A 25,639-nucleotide genomic window follows, 5' to 3' on the forward strand; every position below is an offset into this window, starting at 1 on the left:
GTATAACATTTATGTAAATGTTTACATAAATGTGTGACACCCTATATATCTTTATGCAACTTGTTTTTGCTGTCAATATTACTCACATTTTGCCATGTTGATACAGTAGATCTAGTTTATCTGAAGTTCTGTATAGAATACAATTTTAATACTACATCAGACTAGATATATCCGTCCTCCTCTTGAGGGACATTTGTCTCCTGTTTGAATGTATTTATTTCTTTGTTCTGTTAAAAGCCCTGCCTCGGTGGCTGGGCTGCCGCAACAAGTTACCACAGACTGGTCGGCTTACAACAGACACGCCCTCTCCCGCGTGGAGGCTGCCCGTGGGGCGTCAGCCGGGCCATGCTTGGAGGGACGCACCCCTCCAAGAGTCCTGCCTTCTCTCCCCCAACTCCTGGGGCCCCAGTGCTCCTGGGCTTGTGGCCGCATGGTCCAGCCTCTGCCTCTGTGGCCATGTTGCCTTCCCCTCCTCTCTGCATCTTCCCCTTTCTGTCTCCTTAAGGACTTAGGGGCCGCCTGGGTAGTCAAGAATGATTAACTTAATTACGTCTGCAAAGACCCTGTTTCCAAATAAGGTCCCTTTCACAGGGTCCAGGTAGACGTGAATTTGGGGGCCACCATTCAGCCGGGCAGCCAGTGCCTCTGAGCACGTCCAGGAGTAGAATTGGTGGGTCATCTCCAGCTGTCCTCAGAACAGCTCCCACAGCAGCTGCACTTACTCACGTCCGCACCAATGGGACAGAGGCTTCCCTATGTGCCCCTGCACAACCTACACATGCTCATTGGCAGGCTTTTATAATTTCCGTCAACCTAAAGGACAGGACACAGTAATGCATTATGGTCTAGCTTTGCATGTCCCTGGCTTCTAGGGAGTTTGATCAACTTTTCATATATTTATTGGTCATGGAGGTTTCCTCTTCTGTGGATTAACTAATTGAACACTTTGCCCCATTTTCTATAGTGATTTCATATTTTTATTGATATTAAAAGATCTGTATATATTCTGGGTGTGGTACATATATACAATGGAATATTACTCAGCCATAAAAAAGAATGAAATCATGCTATTTGCAGCAACATGGATGGACTTAGAGACTGTCATACTGAGTGAAGTGAGTCAGACAAAGACAAACATATGATATCACTTATATGTGGAATGTAAGAAAAGGGTACAAATGAACTTATCTATAAAACAGAAAAAGTTACAGATGTAGAAAACAAACTTATGGTTACCAGGGGTTGGGGGGGAGGGATAAACTGGGAGATTGGGATTGACATATACACACTACTATATATAAGACAGATAACTAAGAAGCACCTACTGTATAGTACAGGGAACTCTACTCGATACTCTGTAATGGCCTATATGGGAAAAGACTCTAAAAAAGAGTAGCTATATGTGTATGTATAACTGATTGACTTTGCTGTACACCGAAAACTAACACAACATTGTAAATCAACTATACTCCAATAAAAATTAAAAATTAAAAAAAAACAGAAATGGAAGAAGCAAAATGTCCAGAACTAAAGAAGGATTTAAGAATTCAACTTGAAGAATCCTAAATTTTAAATAACAAACGAAAAAGTAGAAGATACTAAAGATATGATAGAAATACAAATTGAAAAATTCAAATTGATTTGTAATTATAATAAATCAATTAACCATAAATCATATCAATCATAATAAACATAAATAAATTTAAAATTTCTATATTAAAAAATAAAAGATCTTTATATATTCTGGATTCTAAATCTCTGTCACTTATGTTTATGACAAATATCTTCCAATCTGTGGCTTATATTTTTATTTTTTAAACATATGTTGATACAACTTTTTAAACTTTAATGTAGTTGAATGTATCTGTAGTTTCCCGTTATTGTTGTGCCTTGTTTGTAGCATTCCTCCATCCTCGAATCATAAAGATATTCCCTATTCTTTTTATTCTAAAAGTACTAAGTTTTGCTTTTAATATTTAGGCGTTCAATTACATTGAACTTTTTTGTGTGTGTATGATGTGATATTGTAATCTAATTTTATTTTGTTTTCCTTTGAATGACCTAAAGTCCCAGAATAATTTATTAATCTACCATGTCATCTCTCTCATATATTTTTAAATATATGAGTATATATATATATATATATACACACACACACATATATATATATATATATATATATATTCCTTTCTTGCTTTTGTCATGAAGGTAGCATTTTTAATTAAGTGCTGTGGATCATTCAATAAATTGTGTTGTATAATTTTAAAATATTAGGTTCTCACTTCATATCCTATACCAATGCAAGTTTGAGGAGGGTCAAATATTTAATGTAAAATAAAAGCTCTGGAGGAAGAAATTTAGAATAATACTTGTATAATTTTTTAAAGGCCTTTAGTCACAATAATAGAAAGGTTATAATGGTAGAAAGCTCAGAGAGAGATTGCCATGTAAATAAAAACAAATACTGAAAAACTATACATAAAAGTATGAAAACAAGAAGCTGAGATACAAACTTGTGACATGATTAAAATTATAGACAAAAGGAGTATGGTACCAGAAAAATAAGCAAAGAACATGAACAGAAAATATGCAAAACAAAATGTAAACAAACAGTAAAAATCTGTCATCCTTTCTGATGTGCACACTTTGCCTCGACCAGCTTCCCCAGTAACAATACGAATTTTTTATGGTAATACCCAGTGGTTCTAAGGTTGGATAGTAATTTTAGAAGGTGATTTGATAATGGAATAAAAAGCTAGACATTTTTTATTTTTTTCAGTCATTAATTCCAACTCCTAAGATTCTCTCAAGATAATTACCATCGAACAGTGGTATCACTAAAAACTAAAAATGGAAATAATCTCCTTGTTTAGCAATAGGAACCAACTGAAGCACACACTAAAATGCAGACAGTAGTATTGGTGAGTATTAGTAGTAGGGATGCCTTTTTTCTTCAATATTTGTGTATCTATATTTTTCCTTTATTGTTACAATGCACTTATGCCATAATTTCTGGTGGTTTAAAAAATATAGAAAAATTTTCAGGGACTTCCCTGGCGGTCCAGTGGTTAAGACTCCATGCTTCCAGTTCTGGGGGCATGGGTTCAATCCCTGGTCGGGGAACTAGGATCCGACATGCCACGTGGTGCGGCCAAAAAAAGAAAAAAACAATTTTTCCTCATAGTTGGGCCTTTTGCACTATGAATTTGAAAAGTAATTCTCCCATAATTTCTGGTTCTTTTATGGTTTGACTTTTGGTTTTTTTTTTTTTCTTTTTTCCTTTTTTTGCGGTATGCAGACCTCTCACTGTTGTGGCCTCTCCCGTTGCGGACCGAGCACAGGCTCCGGACGCGCAGGCCCAGCAGCCGTGGCTCACGGGCCCAGCCGCTCCACGGCATTGTGGGATCTTCCCGGACCGGGGCACAAACCCGTGTCCCCTGCATCGGCACGGGGACTCTCAACCACTGTACCATCAGGGAAGCCCTGACTTTTGGTATTTTAAATCATCAATGCAGTTGGAGTTTATTGTTATGTAATGTGAAACTGTGGATGACTTTTTTCCCCCAAAGGACCACTATTTATTGTGTACAACAGCTTTTCCACAATGATTTCAGGTGCAATATTTATCATATATTAAATTAATTTATATATTTGGGCCAATTTCTGAATTTTTTAATGGATTTATATATATATATATTTGTTTATTTTATTTTACTTAGTTTTTAATTTTTTTTGGCTGTGTTGGGTCTTCGTTGCTGCGCGCAGACTCTCTAGTTGCGGCGAGTCAGGGCTACTCTTCGTTGCGGTGCACAGGCTTCTCATTGTGGTGGCTTCTCGTTGGGAGCACGGGCTCTAGGTGCGTGGGCTTCAGTAGTTGTGGCACGCGGGCTCAGTAGTTGTGGCTTGCAGGTTCTAGAGTGCAGGCTCAGTAGTTATGGTGCATGGGCTTAGTTGCTCCGCAGCATGTGGGATCTTCCCAGACCAGGGCTCGAACCTGTTTCTCCTGCATTGGCAGGTGGATTCTTAACCACAGTGCCACCAGGGAAGCCCTGAATTTTCTTTTTTTTTTTTTTTTTTTTTTTTAACATCTTTATTGGGGTATAATTACTTTACAATGGTGTGTTAGTTTCTGCTTTATAACAAAGTGAATCAGCTATACATATACATATGTTCCCATATCTCTTCCCTCCTGCGTCTCCCCCCCCCCACCCTCCCCATCCCACCCCTCCAGGCTGTCACAGAGCACCGAGCCAATATCCCTGTGCCATGCGGCTGCTTCCCACTAGCTATCTACCTTACTACGTTTGTTAGTGTGATATGTCCATGACTCTCTCTCGCCCCGTCACAGCCCTGAATTTTCTATTTTGTCAAATTGATTTTTCTGTCCGTATTTACATCACTAAGAGGTAAATTATTGAGGCTTTATAATATGTTAAACCAGAGCTTATCCCCTTCATTCTTCTTCTTTCACACATTTTCTTCTAGCTTTTCTTGCTTATTTTTCCATATGAATTTGGGAACTGCTTTGTTTAGTAGTTAGACACTTGTTAGACTTAAAAGAGAATATGAATTTGATTTCATTTTTTAAAAAGCAGAAAAACCATCATAAGAAAATTGAAAAGACAAATGGCAAAGAGGAAATCAATGTTTGTAACTCGTATTCTAGAAAAAAAGGTTAATTCCCTTAATATACAAATCAATAAGGAACAGAGAAATACCCTCTATAAATGGACAAGAAATAAAAAAAAAATTTGACAGAAATGGAAAGATATTCAATATTACTCATCATAAAAAACAAAAGTACACTGAGAGCTTCCTGACAAAGAAACTGGTACTGGAATTGCCACTTGCCGTAAACAACCAGAAACTGGGGAAAACATATGGAGCATCTGTTTTCATGTTGGACGACAGGCGAGTGGGTCTAGGATCCCAGAGGAGAGGGGAAATTGAGGTGAAGTCCACAATTGCCCGTTTTTCTGCCTGGACCACTTTCCAAGCTGCAGCACAGGGAGGGAAGCCCACCGTGGCGTGGGTTCTTTCTGACTGGGAGAGACAAATTGAGTTTGGAGAGGCTGAGCAACTGGAGTTTACAGAGCAGATTCCCAGAGGAGAGTGAATCAGAGATGGAAAGAGCTCCAGAAATCTGCAGTCCTTGGCTGCGCAGGAAGCATTGTGTGAAGGGGACACTTTCAGGGCAGGGCAAAGAACGGCTCTCAGGAAGCTGTGAGGCAAACAGTCCTCAGAGCTTATGCAGCGTTGGGAGCAGTAGTTCCAACCAGCCGAGTGGAGAGAGTGTGTCACATCCGAGGACGTTCAGGAGACAGCCCGGAGTCACTGGTAACTGCAGGCCTGGCACCGAAGACTACACACTCCAAGCGAAACATAAAAGCAAGCCTTGGAAAGGCTGAGCTGATCTGCAAGTGACTCCCTGGCGCCAGCACAAACGCAGCAACACTGTTTAAATAAGACAACAAGATCTAGATCCTCAACATGGCGGTGTTCATAGTTCTAGCAACCACCAAATTTCACTAGCAATGGGCAGAAACAGTAAAACATAACCCATAACTAGGAGAAAAGTCAGTCAAAAAACAGACCCAGAAAGGGCAGAGATGATGCAATCATCAGACAAGGGTATAAAAACACTTTTTAAAATATGCTCAAGGATTGAAAGAACAACAAAAACACAATGAGGATAGAAATGGAAAGAATGAAAAACAACCAACGGAAATTTCAGGTCTGAAAACACAATCTTTGAAATGAAAAATTCATCTGATGGTCAGAACAGCAGGATTTATATTGAAGCCTCTTGATTTCTTTGACTCTTCTGGTTCCTTGTCCTGTGATAAAGGAATGGTCCATCCCACATACTTCAGAGCTGGAAAGATTATGTGAGCATCGCTAGGATGAATAAACCTTCCTCTGAGTTTATGAATACCCAACCAATGCTGAAAACATAGAATGCTATACAAACGCAAATGTTCATTAACTGAAGTAATCACTCAATTCCTGAGTCTACTAGAATTTTACTAATATGGAAAATCTGTGCAGACAGGTCAAACATTTTCAACAAAATAGTCAAATATATTAAATTTTGTATTATCTGTTATAGACGGTAGTAAAATACATCTTTTGTTCATTCTTAACATTTTAATATTTTTTGTTAATATTGTGCTGAGTTAAGAATTACAGGGAAAAGATACATAATTGGGAGACTGGACCAGATTTTAAGATCCTTTAGAATTCCATGATTTTTTAATTTCTGAGATTTTGAGAGTTTAGGGTTTCCCAATCTTAGTGAATTTAATTTAGTAGGAAAATAAAGATGAAATGATCAATAAATAAGGATTTTCAATTTATTTCCTTTGTCTGGTAGGATACAATTTGATAATGCTTAATTGTGTATGAAAAAATGAAATTACAACAAATTTCTAACTTCTATTTAGTAGATCTCTTCATTAAAATCATTTTTTTAATCTTTCAGTGAATAACCCTATACCTTCCAATTTGAAATCTGAAGCAAAGAAGGCTGCTAAAATTCTAAGAGAATTCACAGAAATAACTTCCGGAAGTGGACCTGATAAGATCATTCCTGGTAGGTAAATGAAATACATACTTTCACTTCTACATCTGCTCTGTTTCTTAAATTATCTTTGCAACCCTTGACTCACACAGGTCCTCAGACCACCTTTCTCCTCTGGGCCCGTCGTCCCGGCTGGTGTCCTGGGCAGCCCCCTCTCCTCCTCCGCTCTGCAGGGCCCATGGCCCTAAGTACCCTGTGTCCGTTTCCACTGCACGTTCCCCAAACTCACAGGTCCTTATCCTCAGTTTCTGAGGACTTTGGCAAACTCATCTTGCAAACTCACCGGCTAATCTCATAAATAAATTTTAATTTTGTGTTTTTCCTTTCTAGGTAAGATAGTTATACTTTATAGTGGTTTAAGAAGACTAATCAATGATTCCCAGCACGGCGACACATCTGTATTCCCTGGGTCATTAAAGTGCAGTTCCTAAACTCCCCCCCGACCTGCTGAATCAGACCCTGGGAGCAGCGTGGCCAGGAGTGAGATTTTATCACGTCTCTAATGTGATTCTCCTGTAGTCAGGCTGACCACGCAAGACCTGGTCCAGAGGCCAGCCTTTGGGAACCACTGTCTGTTCATTACTAGTACCAGTTATTTCTAAAGGTGTTTCAGAGAATACCTGTCTGATGCAGACACTCACACGCAGACTAGCTCAGGCAGCTGCGGGCTGATCTCCCTCTTAGTGAATAACTCATCCTGCATTAGAGAAACCAGTTTAATTCCTTAAGCCAGATTTTCTGAAGTTATTTAACAGACCTTTAAGGGTTGTAAAACTTTCTAATTTGTTGTTGTTATGGTAATAATACGAAGTGTCGTTATTTTGGCCCAGCCACTCCTCCCATCTTAAGAAAACAGCGCTTCATAGAGCCTTGCTCCTTGAAGGCAGGTGGCCACATCTGGGCATCACCTGGGAGCTTGTTAGAAACGCAGGGCCTCAGGCTCCACTTCAGCCTGATGAGTCAGAGTCTGCATTTCTCACGAGATCTCCAGTGCGTCACATGCACGTACAAGCTAGAGAAGCACTGTGTAACACTTGAAGAAAATTCAGCCAGAAAAATGCAATTTTCTGTAGCTGTCTTCTGAAGCAGGAGACAGAAGACGTTTCTCAACATACAGCAGCATCTACATACATGGCAGGCTAGCCCAAGTTACAGATAAGCTGTATTTCCTACCATAAAAACTTGGGGGTATGGATTATTTCTCGTGGATTTTGTCCAGCAAAATTCTGCCTTGCCTTTATTCTGCTTCCAGTCAAAGGCCACCCGACTCCCTTTCACTGGGTGTAGCTCAGAAAATGAAAACCCGTTTACACAGCAGCCTGAATAAGAGCGAAGGCCCGCAGGGGTGCGGGCTGTGTGTCTGATGGAAGCCAGGGAGGCCGCAGCTGCCAGATGACCAAGCCTCGTCTGTCCTTGGGATGAGTAGGGAGGGCCCATTACGCGTACATTAAAGCTAGGGAGGTGTATTACGTGATAGGAGATAAAATCTAAAAAATATTTGAAAACAAAATGCCCAGACCTTTAGACTTTCTTAGGCTGTGAGTTCACGGTCATCTGGTGTGAGGGGCTCTGAGACTAAGTGAAACTCAGTTTAGAGAGTAAATCTGCAATCAGTGCACCTACGTTACAAATGAAGAGCTAATTGGACAATTATTCAGGGATTATTGGTATTTTAATGTCCCGGAATCAGGGTGGATAAGATATAAAAACACACCTGACATTTGAACTATGTTCATTTTAAAAATATACTTCTGTTATACCTAATGTTTCTGAAGAGAGGCACTACTCACTGTAACAGCACTGAGAATGGCGTGTGAGGCTATTCTGCCAACATGTGTTGTATAAGCAAACCTACCTGATGTATAATGAAGCTGTCAGCATCAGTACCGTGTGTCACACCCTTTAGAACACGAGCTAAGGCACACTTAGGTGATGACCGTCCGAGAGAAGAGAGCCTTACTTCTAAACCTTGTTCAAGTACCAAGAGCTCCAGGAATGGTCTGTGTGTTACCCTCCTCGTGCTCTTGGTTGAACCGTCTCTGAGAGTCTGTTATTAATTTAAATTTTGAAATGGTGTGCATAAGTGTATTAGAAATTTAGTGTTTCCTAGGGACACCTACAAAGCCTTTTTTGTGTATTTGAGTACACTGTCTGGTTTGACTTCCTTGACAGAATATTTGACTAAAATGATGGTAAATTAAACTACCTTAAAAGTAACATTGGGATCCGAGAATAATTTCCAATGTTTAGGCTTCCTTTGTTATTTGAAAGATGTACTATTGTGTAAATAGATCCACAGACTAGTAAGGCACTGTGTTTAGTGGGTACCTATGTCAATAACCTTCCTTTTGTGTAACAAACTTCCCTGAAATGTGGATAAACCAATATTTTGTAAATTGAATTATATTTTCAGTGCACTGGTAGTTATGTGTTATTCGAATACTGATCAGATCACTTTATAAAGTCAAAAAATGTTTTTAAGTGGCAAAATCATTTAATTTTCCTGGTTTTGAATCCAGATTTTCATATTAATAGAAGCTGAACTCAACAATGTGGCTCTAAGTTCAAACGTCCTGCTGCACACTGCATGTCAGTCGCTTTTGAAGTTTCTCCTTAACACTATGTAGGTCTTAATTTCTTTGAAGATACTTTTGTAACTTTTAAAATTATAAATAATGTTGTAAATTAATTGAAATCTCCAAATTATTTGTCCTGCTACTAGATATCAGTACAGTCTCATCCCAGTGTCTCATTTCTTGTGTCCATTGCAGGATTCTGAGCGCCTGCCCTGTTGGGTTAGGGCCACCGAAGGCTTCAGGCTTCTCTGTCCTGGGGCGGTTTCCTCGCAGTTCCCTGTGCCGCTGAGGCTATAGGGAGGCCCTGGTCCCTGGGAAGCAAACCTGCGTGCACAGGCCTGCTGAGCTGTCACCTGCCGGGCGCTCACCTGTCTTCATCTTTTGCAGCACACGTCATTGCCAAAGCCAAGGGCCTGGTGGTCCTGTCTGCGATAAAAGCTGGGTTTCTGGTCACAGCGAGAGGTGGCAGTGGGATCGTGCTGGCACGCCTTCCAGATGGAAGTAAGCTAGCCTCCCTTCACTGGGAGGGGCAGAGAATCCTGTCCCTTTTTTGTTCTGTTTCCACTATAAACAGGTTTTGTAGGGAGAGAGACAGGTTTTCCGGTGCCGCCTGGACTACCTTCCTTGGGCCGCTCCCTCCGTTTTCTCTGTGGTCAGCCGACCCGTGAGACTCAGAATATCAGAAGATGGGGCCCCCGTCTTTACACACTTTGTTGTCCTCCCATGGAGCATATACTAAACATTGACACTGTATTTCTGTTGTTACATACGCATTCCTATTCCTCAGCTTCACCTTCAGTTGCTTTCTTTTGTTTTATGGAAGCTTTTCTCCCCCATTGTTCCTGTGTGGGATCTTAAAAGCTGAAACATTTTAAAGAATATCCCCAGGGCAGAATCATATCAAGATCAGTATAATTTGGTTTTACTTTCTGGGGCGAAATCTAATACTTGATTTTTCAGACATGACATCAAAATATGTTTGCTTGATTCCCAAGAACCAACATATATAATATTTAAAATGTGTGTGGGTGTGTCATAACCAACTAAAAGGCTTTTATATGAATTTAACATTTGCTGTTCAGTTATATAATTGAACACATTTTTCTGTTAATAGCTCTTTTTAGTGTAGATAATTTAATTTTATTTTGAGGGAGAACACGGGCCATCCACTGACAGGAGATACACCCGGCATTTGGGGGGCGCACAGCCCCGGAACTTGAGTCAGCAGGATTTGTTGTCCCCTGTGAGGCGTCCCTACAGCAAATGAGAGTTTGCCCCTGAGGTGGTTCAGATTTCATAGCTCTGGGCTTGGCTACGAAACAAAAAGTGACAACATTCTCTTCTTCTCAAGAAAAGAAGCATTACGCAAATTTTCGTGGGCAGATTCCCAGCAGTACAACCAGACAAGTAGGCACACTCAAATCGAGTCCCCCGTGAGATGGGCTCTGCACCTGCAAGGGGCCCCCAGCCCTGCAGGTCCGAATGGTCATGGACCGGTGACCGTCAGAAAAGGGGGAGGAGCCGTCGACACCTGGGGCTCCTATCAGAACCTCGGGTGGACCTTCCTACTTAGATACCTAAGTTTCTGTCTCCCATCTTCCCAAGTAGCTGCTGGTCACTCTTCAGAGGGTAATATAATATGTGCCCAGTGGGGCACAGCAAATCCACAGACCCTGGCCAGGTGGGCAGTTTGTTTTTCTTTTAGAAATTAATCACTTTTAATAGTTTTTTTTTTTAAGATGTTAGGGGTAGTTTATTAATTAATTTATTTTTGCTGTGTTGGGTCTTCGTTTCTGTGCGAGGGCTTTCTCTAGCTGTGGCAAGCGGCGGCCACTCTTCATCGCAGTGCGCGGGCCTCTCACTATCGCGGCCTCTCTTGTTGCGGAGCACAGGCTCCAGACGCGCAGGCTCAGTAGTTGTGGCGCACGGGCTCAGCCGCTCTGCGGCATATGGGATCCTCCCAGACCAGGGCTTGAACCCGTGTCCCCTGCATTAGGAGGCAGACTCCCAACCACTGCACCACCAGGGAAGCCCAGGTGGGCAGTTTTTAAACAGGGACAGTCCCTAACATAGGAAGTGGAAAATAACTTTGAGATTATGAGACATTAATTTCTGTAATCAAAACCCCTCTAAGCCCAGATAGATGAGTTCTGGGTATATTCAAGCACTAGCCTGTCATCTGGAATACATGGTAGCAAGAAACATTGGGCATCTTCAGAACGTGCTCCATCTAGACTCCCCCCCACCCCCAGTTATTCTTTCTAGACCTGTTTAGCACAACTGTGTCCAGATCAGGAAAGCTAGGCACGCGATAATTCTGAAATGTACCATATCGTGGCAAATGGAGTTATTGTACTTAGTTTCCAAATGTAAGGATGTGTATCTTGTTAGAATTTTAATAGTCTTGAATTTATAACCTATTTCTTGTGCTTCTACTAGGCACAAAGGGTGTCAAAACAGTTTTTGCCCTCCAGGATTTACAATAGAAACGGTTTAGTATTATGTTACCCTTAGAAGCGATTATAATAAGCTCTTTTGAATCCATTTGCTCTCTTATATCTATGATAAAATGCTAACAAAAGACTGGAATTCCAGCTCAATTATTTTGTAAAACATTAGGAATACGGACGGTTGAAATGATCAAATGCTATGTATGTTTAATTGGTGAGAATTCAATAGTTTGGTATTATGCATGTTTGTAGGGAAAGATTAGAAAACATAGACTTGTGAGTCTATGAGGCTCATAATGAATAACTAACACCTTTCAAACCTTTTTAACTTAAAAAATTATAGGGCTTCCCTGGTGGTGCAGTGGTTGAGAGTCCGCCTGCCGATGCAGGGGACGCGCGTTCGTGCCCCGGTCTGGGAAGATCCCACGTGCCGCGGAGCGGCTGGGCCTGTGAGCCATGGCTGCTGAGCCTGCATGTCCGGAGCCTGTGCTCCACAACGGGAGAGGCCACAGCAGTGAGAGGCCCGCGTACCGAAAAAAAAAAAAAAAAAAAAAAAAAAAAAAAATTATATATATTTATTAAAGAACATTTAAAAACATAGGCAAAAACGCCAAAATCTCATTATTTTAAGAAGAAACACTATTAATTCATATTTTAGCATTTTTCCTCCCCATATTTATGTGCCAAGGAGTTTTAATATTAGAGTAATGTTTGTTTGTTTTTATTAGAATGGTCTGCACCTTCGGCCATCGGGATAGCTGGGCTTGGTGGAGGATTTGAACTAGGAATAGAGGTGAGTGGTGACGTGTGTACATACGACTACCCTATTCTCTAAAAGCAACTGCTACGTGAAAGTCGAGTGATCTCCTACTGTTCTCGTTAAACACCTATGGAAATCGTTCCCTTTTATTTTCTTGACTCTCTACCTGAAGCTGTGTAATGTTTATCATTTTTCTCCTTCGCCTTCATTGAGAGTAGAGTTTCTTTCATTTACCATCTCATCTGTTTCCATCGTTAGCACATCTGCAGAACACTTGTTCTCAGACCTGAAAACTACAACTGGCAGTTTATGGCTTCTGATTGCAGAGTCATGGGTGCGAACAGCTCAATGCCATGTATCAACATTTGTGGCAAAATCCAGTTTGGTATCCCTGATGTTCAAACTACTTCCAATTTTTTAAGTAAAGGTTGACTTTGTATTGTTTCATTTTACAACTTTGCTGCTAATGACTATGGTTTCTATCAAATGGACTGGAAAGTATACCAGCACACACTTGCTTACAGAGGTCTCTCCCACAGGGAGCATCTACATGATATCAAGCTTTTGTCTGCTGCTTTATTGCTAAGTGATTTGGTAAATCAAATCTCCTGATATTCCCAAATCATTTTCTTCTGAAATTTCAGTCAGTTTCTTCCTGAACTACCCTTTTATGAATTTGCTCTGTTGCCGTAGTTTTAAATGCCCTTGGCCTTATTAGGAGGAAGTGTTTCCACTACTGACTTTCATTTTTATTTGACCTTTACTTGCTGCTGCATAGATTTGTGACATAAGAAGAGGAACATGTTTTAGTTTTGCTAACATGACTGCCTTTTGGTTGTATATTCAACCAAATCATGGCCTTCAGAAACATCGCACTCGTGTGGAAAGCGTATTTTCAGCATCTGTTGTGCACCCCTGCTCACACATCCTGGTGCTGTACCCAGGTGTCCCTCATCACTGCCCGCTGACCCCAGGCTTTGGGGCTCCATCTCAAAGAGCATTTGCTTATATTTGCCGTTTGTGGAAACTTTGAATGCCACTTACCCTCATGGTTGAGTAGAAATTAACTCTGGAATTCCATTTAAATACTGTACATGGAAGATAAGTATTAACTTTTAAAAATATCCTCTTCAAGTAGAGATTAGAAGACTGTCCTAGGAGTTTGTGCCTCTTCGATAGGACCTGGCTTTGCTTCCCTGAGCGTAGCCGTAAGGTTAGAGCTGTCGGTCACTTTTCAGTGCTAACGAGAGGCCGTGCTGGTTCCCCAGGAAGCATCTCAGACCTGGCCAGAAACATGCAGTTACCTTCGGGGTGCAGCTCTGACCCAGGATGAGCGAGGGAGCTTGGGGGTCGGCGGCCATGCGCCCGCGGAGCTCCTGCGTCTGGATGCTCTTGTCGCCCCAGCTCCAGTTCCAATGAAGTGCAGCAGGCCCGTGGCCACCTCAGGCAGCGGGACCCATGCCCTCGAGTCTGCAGCCCCCCAGGCTGCCCGAGCTCCTCTCTGGCGTTCTTCTTCCGCCAGACGCTTGCTCCTAGTGGGATGGGGCGCTCGGCGCATGCGCCAGTCTGGAGGTTTTCTTGCCCGGCCCTTACCTAGGTTGTGAGTCCTTCATACCTGTGCCCTCAGACTGGCCAAGTGTCAAGCACAAGTAGACACCCAAAATAAATGTTTCTTTAAAGCACTGCCATCATCGGTTCAAACTATTAAATGTTTGTTGAATAACTTAATTATCTGCCCTTCTGTTTTAGAATGGAATAATTAGCAATAATGGCTAACATTCTCATAAAACTCTCACACGTACTCTCATAGAATCATTTCCATACCGTAGCCATGCTGAGTGGCTGTCGCTGCCGTCATTGTGTAGATAACTGAGTTATGTGACTCCTCCAGCCGGAGAATGACAGGCTGGCCATTCAGAGGGAGGCCTCTGGCTTCCGTGGGCGCTTGGGTGAGTCTCCTCGCTTCTAGTGCCCCAGCTGGCTCTAACCGTAACTCCCACCCATGTAACACGCCGTGGATTTCAGGGCACGGATGAGGTAGGTGGGGCGCATGTGATTATTTTCAACGCACAGAGATGCTGAGCATCTTGCGGAGGTGGTGTGTGGTTGTCTCTAATTGGTTTCACTGGAGCCAGAGCCTGAGACAGGGCTCGTGGTGCACGTGACTTACTGAGCAAATGTTCTGGGTGGGGGGGAACCTATAAGGGGCTAAGGGAAGCAGGACAGAGAAGAGGAAGGGTCCAAGCAAGGCCGTAGTTCCAGGTAAACTTGCCCTGGTCTGATGACAGGAGGGGAAGGCAGGTCTTACGACAGAGGCAAGGGGGCTGGCGTTTGGGGTCAGCTGCTCTCGCCACCTGGCAGCACGTGGGTGTGGTGTGTGGTGGCAGGGCTGGAGGGGACTGCAGCGCCCCCCGTGGTGGGACCAGACCCCTCTCCTGGGCCCAGGACCCCCTGCGAGCTTCCGCCCCCCTGCTGCCTCCCCCAGGTGGCGACCCCTTCATTACACGTGGAATGCGTACTTGACTATCAGGAAGTCTAGTTCTAGCTCCACTTTGGAATCTAGACCAGGAACGGTTCTGAAGGTGTGTGAAGCTAGGGACGTGTACAGAACCTGCTGGCCTTCAGGAGCTTGGGCATTAGTTAAGTATAGATTATGGCACTGGTCCACTCACGAGAGCTGCTGAGAATTCCCAAGGTTGTAGAACTCACACATACCCACCAAACACAACAACAACAAATGAAAGGTTTAAAAGTCAGTGGAGTAAGGAAAGGTAATGCTAAGACTTGGTTTAAACACCATTAAATTTTCTTTCCAGGACAATTATAGCAGAGCCCAAAGGTCTGAAAACCCTGATACCTTGGATTATCCAACTGTTCGTTGTTTACCAAAAGCCAGAATCCACACTGGGCCATCAAATCAGATCAACCTCGCTTTCACCCAAGGTTGTAATGTGAGAAGAATGACTCCGCTTTTTCCAGGAGAATTTGGATGAACCCTTTTCCTTTAATGATGAGGAAGGCATCTAGGCTTAAGTTGAGAAACTACCCTTGGAGATCAGAGTTCAGTTTCGAAGTCCCCTAAGATTGCTGTGCAAGGGGGGGATCTGTTACTGTGAGGAGTGGAAGGGGATGGGAACCCCTCAAATTTGGGTCGAACGTTGAGGCTGATGATGCCACGTACTGAGTCTGAAAGCTTACTGCCCCCATGATGAGGCTTTCTGGGGAGTGAGACAGACTCCCGAGCAGAATGGCTTGAGAGATGGGAAAGAAGACCCTTCTATGGAGGCTAGGGGTGGGGCTGGGGACGGGTCTCACTAGAACCACAGGAGGGAGCCCTGGGCTTTCTCGCCAGGTTGTCTGGATTTGGGGCTTGGAAGCTATCTCTTCGTTACAGGACGACAGCATCAGGGACTCCGTAGCTTGGGTTCAAGGTGGGTAAACACTTGAGAGGGAGATGGGGTAGTGCCATGTTGGGGACAGGGTGTCAGGGGACGAGAAGCCCTCCGGTTCCTGAGAACATTTCTCCCCCAGCTTTTCCTGCATGATACTTGTATTTTTTAAAATTCTTTTTAAAGAATTGAGTTCAATTGTAAAACTCGCATTTTATTTACAGTTAACTGTATCTTAATGCGAACTTATTAAGAAGCCTTTATCAAATTCTTAAACGTCTGTCTTAACTGTTTATTTGCTCCGTTGCTCCGGTTTTCTTTCAGGAAATCTGTTTTGCTTTTTATTCTAAGCTGTGGAAATAAATCAAGAGCTGTCGTCAGTACCGCTGCTCTTCAAACTGTGGTGCTTTGGACCTGGTTCTCTAATTAGTCACGTCACCAAAGAACACAGGATTATCTTACTCTTATTTCAGGAGAACTGAATTGAGACTAGACATAAAATTAAAGGATTAATTTATTTTCTTTATTGACTCATAGAGTTGTGCCTTACTTAACTATCCTAAGACGTACCAAGTAGAAGGAGACATAACAACTAGAGTATCCACAAGGTCACGGCTGGAGACTTACACTGAGTGTGTACACTCTAAGCATTACGCAAAGTAATTTCATATGTGTTATCTTAAAAAGTACATAAGATTTGGTTATGTAATCAGTGGCAAAATTGCTTAACTTTGCATGAGAAACGCTAAATAATTCTGTATCATTCAACATAATGATCATCAGAAACTGTCCATGTATAAAATGGAATTAACAGTTGACATGAGTCACAGTGATATGTTTTGCATGCGTCAATTAGCTGGCATATTTGGTCTGTCCTACGGAACTTGAGTGTAATTTTTCATGAAGGGATTCATATTAAACTGTATCAGGAATTCCACTAGGCCCTTCCGAGTGCAATCACATTTGGTAATAATCAGATTCTTCTGTCAGATGAAAACAAAGATTTGAAAAATTTAAAGAACGATATAAATGAAGTCATCTTTTAAACATTAATCTGCTTGGCCTTTGCATATTTTATTGAGATGTGATGCCAGGGTTTACAAATGATTTCAACTCATCTTTCAAACAACCCTAGATTTGTGTATATGCCTATATACATGTATATACATATATCTATACGATTATATATACTTAGAAATCTGGTTACTATTATACCCATTTTACAGAGGAGATTGGGGCTTTGAGCCACTCAATCATTTGCCCAAGGTCACACAATATGCCAGGGGCAGAAGTGGAATTAACACTCAAATGGTTTCCATTTTGAGCCCAGATTCCCAGCGCCAGGCCCTCAGGCCTTCAGTTCTCCGGCACTTGACACACGTGCCTGACTCCACGTGGTTCAGGGGGCGGGTCCTGCCGTGGACTTTAACCATGAAAAGGCCAAATGGAGCCAAGATGCCGCAGGTGGCCCGGTGCTGCGAAGAGGAGCTGGGTTGAAAGCCTGGCCTCCCCAGCCGGCGCCTCTCTGCGGTCGTGGGATGCGGGGCCGTGGCCTGGGCACCCTGCGTGGCCTCACCGGGGGTCCCGCCCCAGAGGAGGCGAGTCTGAAGAACACGCCCTGTCCACAGCGACCCGCCCGGAGCGTGGAGACTCGCTCCAGCTTTGCTTTTCCTTGGAGGATTAACCATGGTAATAGGCATAACTACTGGTTAACTAATCTTCCTCCTGGTGTTCTGCGCTTTGGGGCGGCTTCTGCTTGGGGGTCGCGTGGCCCTGCAGGGGCGCCGGTGGGGACCAGACTCGGGCCCCCGGACCTTCCAACCTGTGTGTGACCTGTTCACGTGTCACTAGGACACGTCACTCAGCCTCACTAACCCGCGAGGCTGCTGAGAAGAAGTCGATGCCTGGAGACCTCACACCACGTGCTCGATGCACAGAGAGTGCCCAGAGGCCTGCGCTCTGATTACCGGCGGGAGGTTAGCGGCCCACATCCGCAGCGGAAAATACAGCACGGCTCTGCTTTCATACTTTCTTTGGCTACATTGAAATTCTTGCTACATTACATATCGTATCTTGAGTTTTAGTAAACATATATTTTAAATGATATTTAGACATTATTTTTAAAATAAATGGCTGTCTACATTTCAGGTATCGGATTTGGTAATAATTTTGAATTATGACAGAGCAGTAGAAGCTTTTGCAAAAGGTGGTAACCTAACACTTGGAGGGAATTTGACTGTGGCAGTTGGGCCCTTGGGAAGGTGAGTACGCTGAAATCCCATTTGAACAGCTCTTGGATAGTAAAGGCTTTAAAACTACATCGTTTTTCATTAAGAGAAACGAATTAAAATGACAGAAAGTTATGATTTACACGTGCCCCAGAGGGTTTGAGGCTGCTTACAAATAAGAAATATACAAAACACAGCCACTGTGAGAAAATCTGAAACTAAAACACACAAAAAGAAATTAAATATTTCAGCACTGCAGGCTGTTGTGTCTACCGGAATCAACATAAAATTCACCTTCAAGCTTTGAAGGAGCCAGGTCGAGTCAATTTTAATTAACTGAGAAAGGACGGCATTGATCAGGGAAAAAAAGGGTTTTTTTCAAACTAAATTATGAAAAATTGAAATGGAAGTGTTTTACTTGAGTGATGTTTACAATACTTAAAGTGTATTTTCCTTCTCTATTAATCAATAACTATTCTTGAGTTAATTGAGCAATTAAATATTTTAAACCCAGACTGTTTATAGAAGCTACTCAGTAAAATCATTTAAAAATGTTTCTAAGTTCCATGAAAATACTCACTGTAAAAAGAACCACAGTCTTTTACTCTTGAGGTGTGTTTCCCTGTTTTAGGGAAGGAAGACAACATGGGAAGTATCAGCTGTGCGTGTGTTCTCCACGTGCATCACGCTGTGCTACCACCAGCTGGCCTGCTGTGCACTTGCCATGAACCGTCCGTCCTCTAGACCCCTTTGAACACACCTAGCTTAGGCCAGCAGGAAGTAAAATATGTAAAATGATTCAAGTTGGGGATGGGCTTGGTGGTGTGATGGACTGGGAGATTGGGATTGACATATATGTACTAATATGTATAAAATAGGTGACTAATAGGAACCTGCTGTATAAAAAATAAATAAATAAAATAAAATTTACAAAAAGAGAAAGCCCTATGGACGTGACCTCATTAAATATTCAATAAACAATATTTCTTCCCCCCCGCAAAAAAAATGATTGAAGTAAGTGCAGAGCAGGATCCTTCTTTTGGGTTAGAAGCGCAGTGCCAATCAGACATCTTCAAGTGAACGTGCTCACAGTTCTGTGATGCAAAGCCTTCTGTTTTGCAGGAATTTAGAAGGAGACGTCTCCCTAAGAAGCTCCGCGGCTGTCTTTACTTACTGCAAGTCAAGAGGCCTCTTCGCTGGCATGTCTTTAGAAGGTAGCTGTTTGATTGAGAGGAAAGAAACTAACCGAAAGTAAGTGCAAGGCAAATCACTTTAATTGATTTGAAGAGCGTGCGATGAGAAAGTAATACTTCGTAGACTCCTGTCGTTAAGAGTGTACAGAGAACCTTTGCACAGGCGAGTCTGTTGGCTCCATTTTTCCAACAGCATTTGCTCACTTTGTGTCTCTGCATCACGTTTCGGTAATTCCTGCAATATTTCAGACTTTTTCATTATCACTACATTGGCTATGGTGATCTGTGATCAGTGACCTTGGTGTTACCATGGTTATTGTTTGGGGCACCAGGAACCGCACCCCTATAGGATGGAGAACCTAATCAGTAAACGAGTGTGTATTCCGATGGCTCCTCAGACTGGCTGTTTCCACTCACCACCACCCCCTGCCCCCCCTCTCCTCAGGCCTCCCTATTCCCTTAGACACAACAATATTGAAATTAATAACCCTACAAAGACCTCCAGGTGTTCAAGTGAAAAGAAGAGTTGCACGTCTCTTACTTTAAATCAAGAGCCAGAAATGACCAAGCTTAGTGAGGAAGCCACGTCAAAGCCAGGATGGGCCAGAAGCTAGGTCTCTCGTGCCAAACAGTTAGCCGAGCTGTGAGTGCAAAGCAAAAGTCCTTGAAGGAAATCACAAGTGCTCCTCCAGTGAACACACAGATGATAAGAAGGCGAAACAGCCTTATTACTGCTCCGGAGAAAGTTTTAGTGGTTTGGATTGAAGACCAAACCAGCCACAACACTGCCTTCAGCCAAAGCCTCATCCAGAGCAACGCCCTAATTCTTTTTAATTCTGTTCAGGCTGAGAGAGGCGAGGAAGCTGCAGAAGAAGAGTGTGAAGCTGGCAGAGGGTGACTCGAGGCTGAAGGCAAGCAGCCGTCTCCATAACATCAAAGTGCAGCGTTCCTCATGAGAGGTTTCCTATTGTTAGGCCCAGCCTTTGTCTTTCTTCCATAAGATAGAGACCAATTTTGATTTAAAAAATACAAGATTTGGAAGTACCCTAACAGGCGACGAGGAACTTCCACTTTAAACTGGCATCTGGCTAATTTTCCCCAAAACTGCTCTTCTGTATTTCCACGAAAGTATGTCTAATTGCCGAGAAAAAGATAAAAAGCTAAGACTGAGAGGACTAATTCTAGAACCTGGCAGGAATCCCACTAATAGTGACCCTGACAGGGCTGCCTCAGCTGGTGGTGGACACACGTCTGCCGCTTACAGCAGACTTGAGAGAAGTTGAGTACCAAGTCTGCAGTGCCCATTTACCCAGAATCCCACAGCACATGCAGAAACGTTCAGTGCAGACCCCAACAACCAGAAAATAGGAGGAATGGGGGGATTCTTAAATTTCTCCATCTTGTAAAGTCAAGAGAAATGTTTTTACTTCTGGTTTTATTAATTTGAGAAATTTAAGTTAAGAATGCTTTTAGAAATTTGTGATTCTAGGCCGTTGGAAGATTTTCCAACTAAAGTTCACCTAAATCCTGGATAAACTAAAACAAATATACTTCTTAATCAGCTGCAGGGCTTCTAAACATGCAAGGCAAATCCTTACATAATTTTGATACAAATAAACATTTTAAGGAAACTATGTCAGCACCATTTTTATAAGAAACTTAAAAAGTAAAAACCTATAAAGATGTATAGGTATGTGATTGTAATTATATGTGTATTAGTGTTTATATAAATATATGTTTATTATATGCATTTGTGTATAAATATTCTATATATGTTTGTATGTATATATGACGTGCTTTTATATTATTGGGAAAAGCATATAAATATCAGACCATTTATGGTGATCGCCTCTAGAGGTGAGCTTGGAGAGGTGAATTTAGAGGCTTTGACGTGGGTCATGGCTTGTAGTTGGTGTTTGAAAAGTCGTATCTATGAAGTGCTATATGTGAGTAAATCACACACACATACACAGTTGTGTGTCCTACATTTAACTCTAGAAAAGATCTATGTCTGCAAAAGAAATGTTCTTAATATATTTCTTATTAGATTTTATTGTCAAGACATTCGAGCTTATGACATTTTATTTGGAGATATACCACGGCCTGCTGAAGCAGAAGATCTTTATGAAATTCTTGATTCTTTTACTGAAAAGTATGAAAATGAAGGACAACGAATCAATGCAAGAAAAGCAGCACGGGAGAGGAAGAAGGCTTCTGTAATCATGCTTGGTTTTTATGTTTTTCTTAGTAGCCACAGAAAATTTCTTTATATAGAACATTCTATCCTTGATATCAGGTTTCTAATAACCTACTACACTTCCCTTTTAATTTCATTAACATAAAGTTCTTGTGAAAATGTCATAAAACCTTGACAGTCATCTATGCAAATTTCAGGAAGCAACATGGTTCTCCGTGATTGCATTTCTGCAAGGATAGAACTTTATAATATTAATTGATAATACTAATAACTGCCGCTAGCCAGGGGCCTTGACGTGCAGAGGGTTTTGTGCGCCTCGTTCGTCCAGTTCCGCACCTTTCGGAGCCGCGTGGCCCTTTCCGGGTCAGCGCATCGCTCTGCTCCACCTGCGCGGTGTCAAAGGTGCCAGGATGAGGGAAGCTTCCGGTTATAGAAGCGCGCCCCCAGCCGTCACCCGCGTGTTGTCCAGTTCAACCAGATGTGGCCCAGAGCAGTACGTGTGCTCTGTTAATGAGTGCATAGGATAACGTTTGCCGTGTACACCCACTGTGGGGGGGGGGGGCCTTATATGCTCCTAAGTAAAAACAGAGTTTTAAAATCACATGCATTTTTTGTTGTTGTCTTTCCTCCCAGGCTAAAGAATTACCTTCAAAACCATTGTCAAGACCACGGCAATCGTCTGCACAAGCACAGCTCAATTCTGGCTCTCAAAGTAAATATTTGTGTTGCAATTCAAATACATTTATAATTAAGTAATCGTGAAATATTATTAAGAAATCAAGCTACATTTAATGATAGATCTAAAGTCATTACTTTAGTGTCAAATAGAAGAACTAATGAGTATTAAAGAGAGAAAAACAAATGCTCGGTCTCTTCTAAACACACAAGGCAAATCTCATTCCTGTAATTTGTGAAAATGTCTATTCTCATTCAGAAAATGCTTTTTCCAATTCACAAAGTGATTTATCTTTAAAGTTTTTCTTTTTTTGTCATTTCTTCCAAAGACTATTATCCTGCTAATTTGAAATGGAAACTAAGCCTATTTTTCTCATATACACATAGATTTATATTTCTGAATATTAATTTGACCATACATTCTTGGGAGCTCAGGGTTTCATAAGGTGGTTTTAAAATAGGATAAATTTGTAAAGCACCAGGCTTTTGGCCTTTACACCTCTTTCCATCACTCATTTTTATGACAGTCACTCTTGGAATTCTGCTTTTCATGTGTAGAGGTTACCAGTAAATAGCAATATATTAAAGTAGGCAATGTTTCATGTAATATTAACTGTTCTGCAAGTGGCTTTGGACTGTGGCTTTTGAGAGCACAGTGATGAATGTAACTTACCTCTTGCCTTTAAAGAACTTTCCTTCTAGGAGCAGAGATATCACAGGTGGAAAAGTAACTGCCGTTACTGGAAGGAAGTACACTTGACCCTTGAATAACGCAGAGGTTAGGGACACCAACCTCTCATGCAGTCAAAAGTCCATATATAACTTTTGACTTCCCCAAATAGCCCATTGCTGACTGGAAGCCTTACTGGTACCATGAACAGTTGATTAACACGTATTTTGTATGTTATATGTGTTACATACTATATTCTTATATAAAGTAAGCTAGAAAAAATATTATTAAGAAAATCATAAGGAAAAGAAAATACATTGATCGTACTTTACTGTATTTATTTATACCATAAGTTTACATTGTCTGTTTACAAGATGAATAGTCTGTCAGTACGTACATCAATATTGTCTCATATGATACAAAAAACTGTAAATGTTATATGTATTACTAACACTAGACATAAAAAGTGAAAAGATAATAGAAAAAGAAATTCGTATTTACAGGTATAATGATTCATGCATTGGTGAAAAAGAAGCAGCAATATGACTGCTTCACGGTAGCCTAGCCTGTACGCTAATGAGTGAGAACTGCTTCACGGTAGCCTAGCCTGTGCGCTAATGAGTGAGAAGCTATGAAATTTGGATAGCACACAGCATTACAGCCATACTGATAATACAGTATTAGAAACACTGTTACATTTTTTAAAAACCACTTACACGCGATGAAGACTGATAGTTTCTCCAATTATGAGAGAGAGAGAGAGGGGCATACGGTACAGCAATGTAATTCTTTGAAAGCCAAGTTATAAAACAGTAAGAAAACTAACACATTATTAATTTTGTATTAAATATGACTCACCTTATGCCTATGTGAGAATAGGCTATCCACTTCTATACAAGTCTTGCCCAGGATGTTCCACACGATGAACACTTAGGCGATGATGGTGATAACACAAAGACGTCCCATACAATTATTAGATTTTCACATGCGGACATTCACACGTACACCAGGGAAAGTTTATTAACCGAACAGCATGCTGGTTATTTACTGTTCATTAAGTGGAGGTGGATCCTCATAAAGGTCTTCATCCTCCTCCTGCGCGTGTTGAGCAGGCTGGAGTGGGGGAGGGCTCGTCTCAGGGGTGGCAGAGGTGGGGGAGGGGCGGGGGAGGGGGAAGCAGGGGAGGCAGGCACACTCAGTGTAACTCCATGGAAATACATCGTAATTTCTGACTGTTGTGCTTTTTCATTTCTCTAAAAGTGGGTCTATAGGATCCCAGTCCTCCTTCCACTGTTTGCTTTACTTTCAGTGCCCATATCCTACAAGTTAAACGCAGTCTTGAATAATCAGAACCCTCTTCCGGATTGTCTGATGTCAGTTTGTTTCTGGCACTGCTACGTCTTCTTCCTCATCGTCTGGCACTGGTTCAGAAGCTCTCATCTCCATCTAGTCATCTTTTGTTAATTCCTCCAGTGTGGTGTCTATTAGCTTTTGAAATTCTCCAAGATCCGTATCTTGAAACCCTTCACAGCAACCCTCCGCCCCCATCTCCTTGGCCATATCTACGATCTATTTCATGATTTCCTTGATTGGCTCTGTTGTAAATCCTCTGAAGTCATGCACGACATCTGGAACAGTTTTCTCCAGCAGAAGTTTATTGTTTCAGGCTTGATGGCTTTCATGACTTTTCCTATAAGCAATAGCATCTTCAGTGGCGTAATCCTTCCAGACTTTCATAATGTTCTCTCTATAGGCGTTTTCTTCCATAGCATCAACAGTTCTTTCTGTAGAGTACCATGTGTGATGAGAGCCTTTAAAGGTCTTGATGCTCTCCTGATCTAGAGGCTGGAAATACAGACGTTGTGTTTGAGGCCAAGTACACAACTTGGTGGTCTACTCATGGAGTTGAACTCACGGGGCTCTGGGGGGCCAGGGGCATTGTCCAATATCAAAAGAATTTAAAAGGCAGTCCCTTACTGGCAAGGCACTTCCTGATTTCAGGGACCAATCCAGCAAAAGGATTCTCACGATCCAGGCCTTCTTTCTGTACAACCCAAAGATGGGCAGCTTGCGTTTATCTTTTCCCTTCCAGGTTTGGGGTTTAGCAGTTCTGTAGGCGAGGGCGTCCTGATCATAAACTCCACTGCCTGTGCACAAAGGAGCAGAGTTGGTCTATCCCTTCCTGCCTTAATCCTGATGCTCGCTTTTCTTCCTTCCTAGTAAATGTCCTTGGTTGCATTTTTCTTTCCCAGAATAGGGTCGTTTCTTCTGCATTAAAAACCTGTTCAGGCAGATGTCCTATCGCCTCAATGATTTTCTTAATGGCATCTGGGAACTTGTCTGCTGCCTCTTGGTCAGCAGAAGGTGCTTCTCCTGTTACCTTGACAGTATTTAAGCAGATAATTTACTAAAATTATCAAGCCAGCCTTTGCTGGCATTTGATTCTCCAGCTTTAGATCCTTCACCTTCTTTTTGCTTTAAGCTCTCATATAATGACTTTGCTTGTTCTCAAATCATATTAGAGTCGATAGCAATCCTGCACCCACATAAAAACTGCATTTTTAATACAAGATGAAAAGATATTTCACCAAAGACGCAAAAGGTTTCTGCGCCTGTCGGTGTACCTGCGGCCGCAGCTTCATGAATTTCCTTTTCTTTAAAAAAAATTGTTTTTTGATGTGGACCATTTTTACAGTCTTTATTGAATTTGTTACAATATTGTTTCTGCTTTATGTTTTGGTTTTTTGGCCACGAGGCATGTGGGATCTTAGCTCCCCAACCAGGGATCCAACCCGCAACCCCTGCATTGGAAGGTGAAGTCTTAACCACTGGACCGCCAGGGAAGTCCCTCCTTTTCGTTTTTTACAGCAGTTCTTACACTGAATTTATTTATGTTGGAATAGTGGGGAGCCGCAGCCGCA

At 42.0% G+C, this 25,639-nt stretch overlaps 1 protein-coding gene across 2 annotated transcripts in view; it reads left to right on the forward strand.

Annotated features, from left to right (window-relative positions):
* The window catches only part of SH3YL1 (SH3 and SYLF domain containing 1), a 47,054-nt gene that overhangs the window by 10,338 nt on the left and 11,077 nt on the right, over positions 1 to 25,639 (forward strand). Inside the window, exons 3-9 of one of the 2 annotated variants that reach the window (XM_019943346.3) lie at positions 6,482 to 6,592; positions 9,544 to 9,657; positions 12,335 to 12,399; positions 17,904 to 18,016; positions 19,106 to 19,234; positions 21,224 to 21,392; positions 22,007 to 22,085. In XM_019943346.3, coding sequence (XP_019798905.1) covers positions 6,482 to 6,592; positions 9,544 to 9,657; positions 12,335 to 12,399; positions 17,904 to 18,016; positions 19,106 to 19,234; positions 21,224 to 21,392; positions 22,007 to 22,085 — 780 coding nt within the window. The remainder of the gene's footprint in view (positions 1 to 6,481; positions 6,593 to 9,543; positions 9,658 to 12,334; positions 12,400 to 17,903; positions 18,017 to 19,105; positions 19,235 to 21,223; positions 21,393 to 22,006; positions 22,086 to 25,639) is intronic. The other variant, XM_019943347.3, reaches the window with a different exon arrangement.

The sequence above is a fragment of the Tursiops truncatus genome, chromosome 14 (assembly GCF_011762595.2).
Source record: "Tursiops truncatus isolate mTurTru1 chromosome 14, mTurTru1.mat.Y, whole genome shotgun sequence".
NCBI lineage: Eukaryota > Metazoa > Chordata > Mammalia > Artiodactyla > Delphinidae > Tursiops > Tursiops truncatus.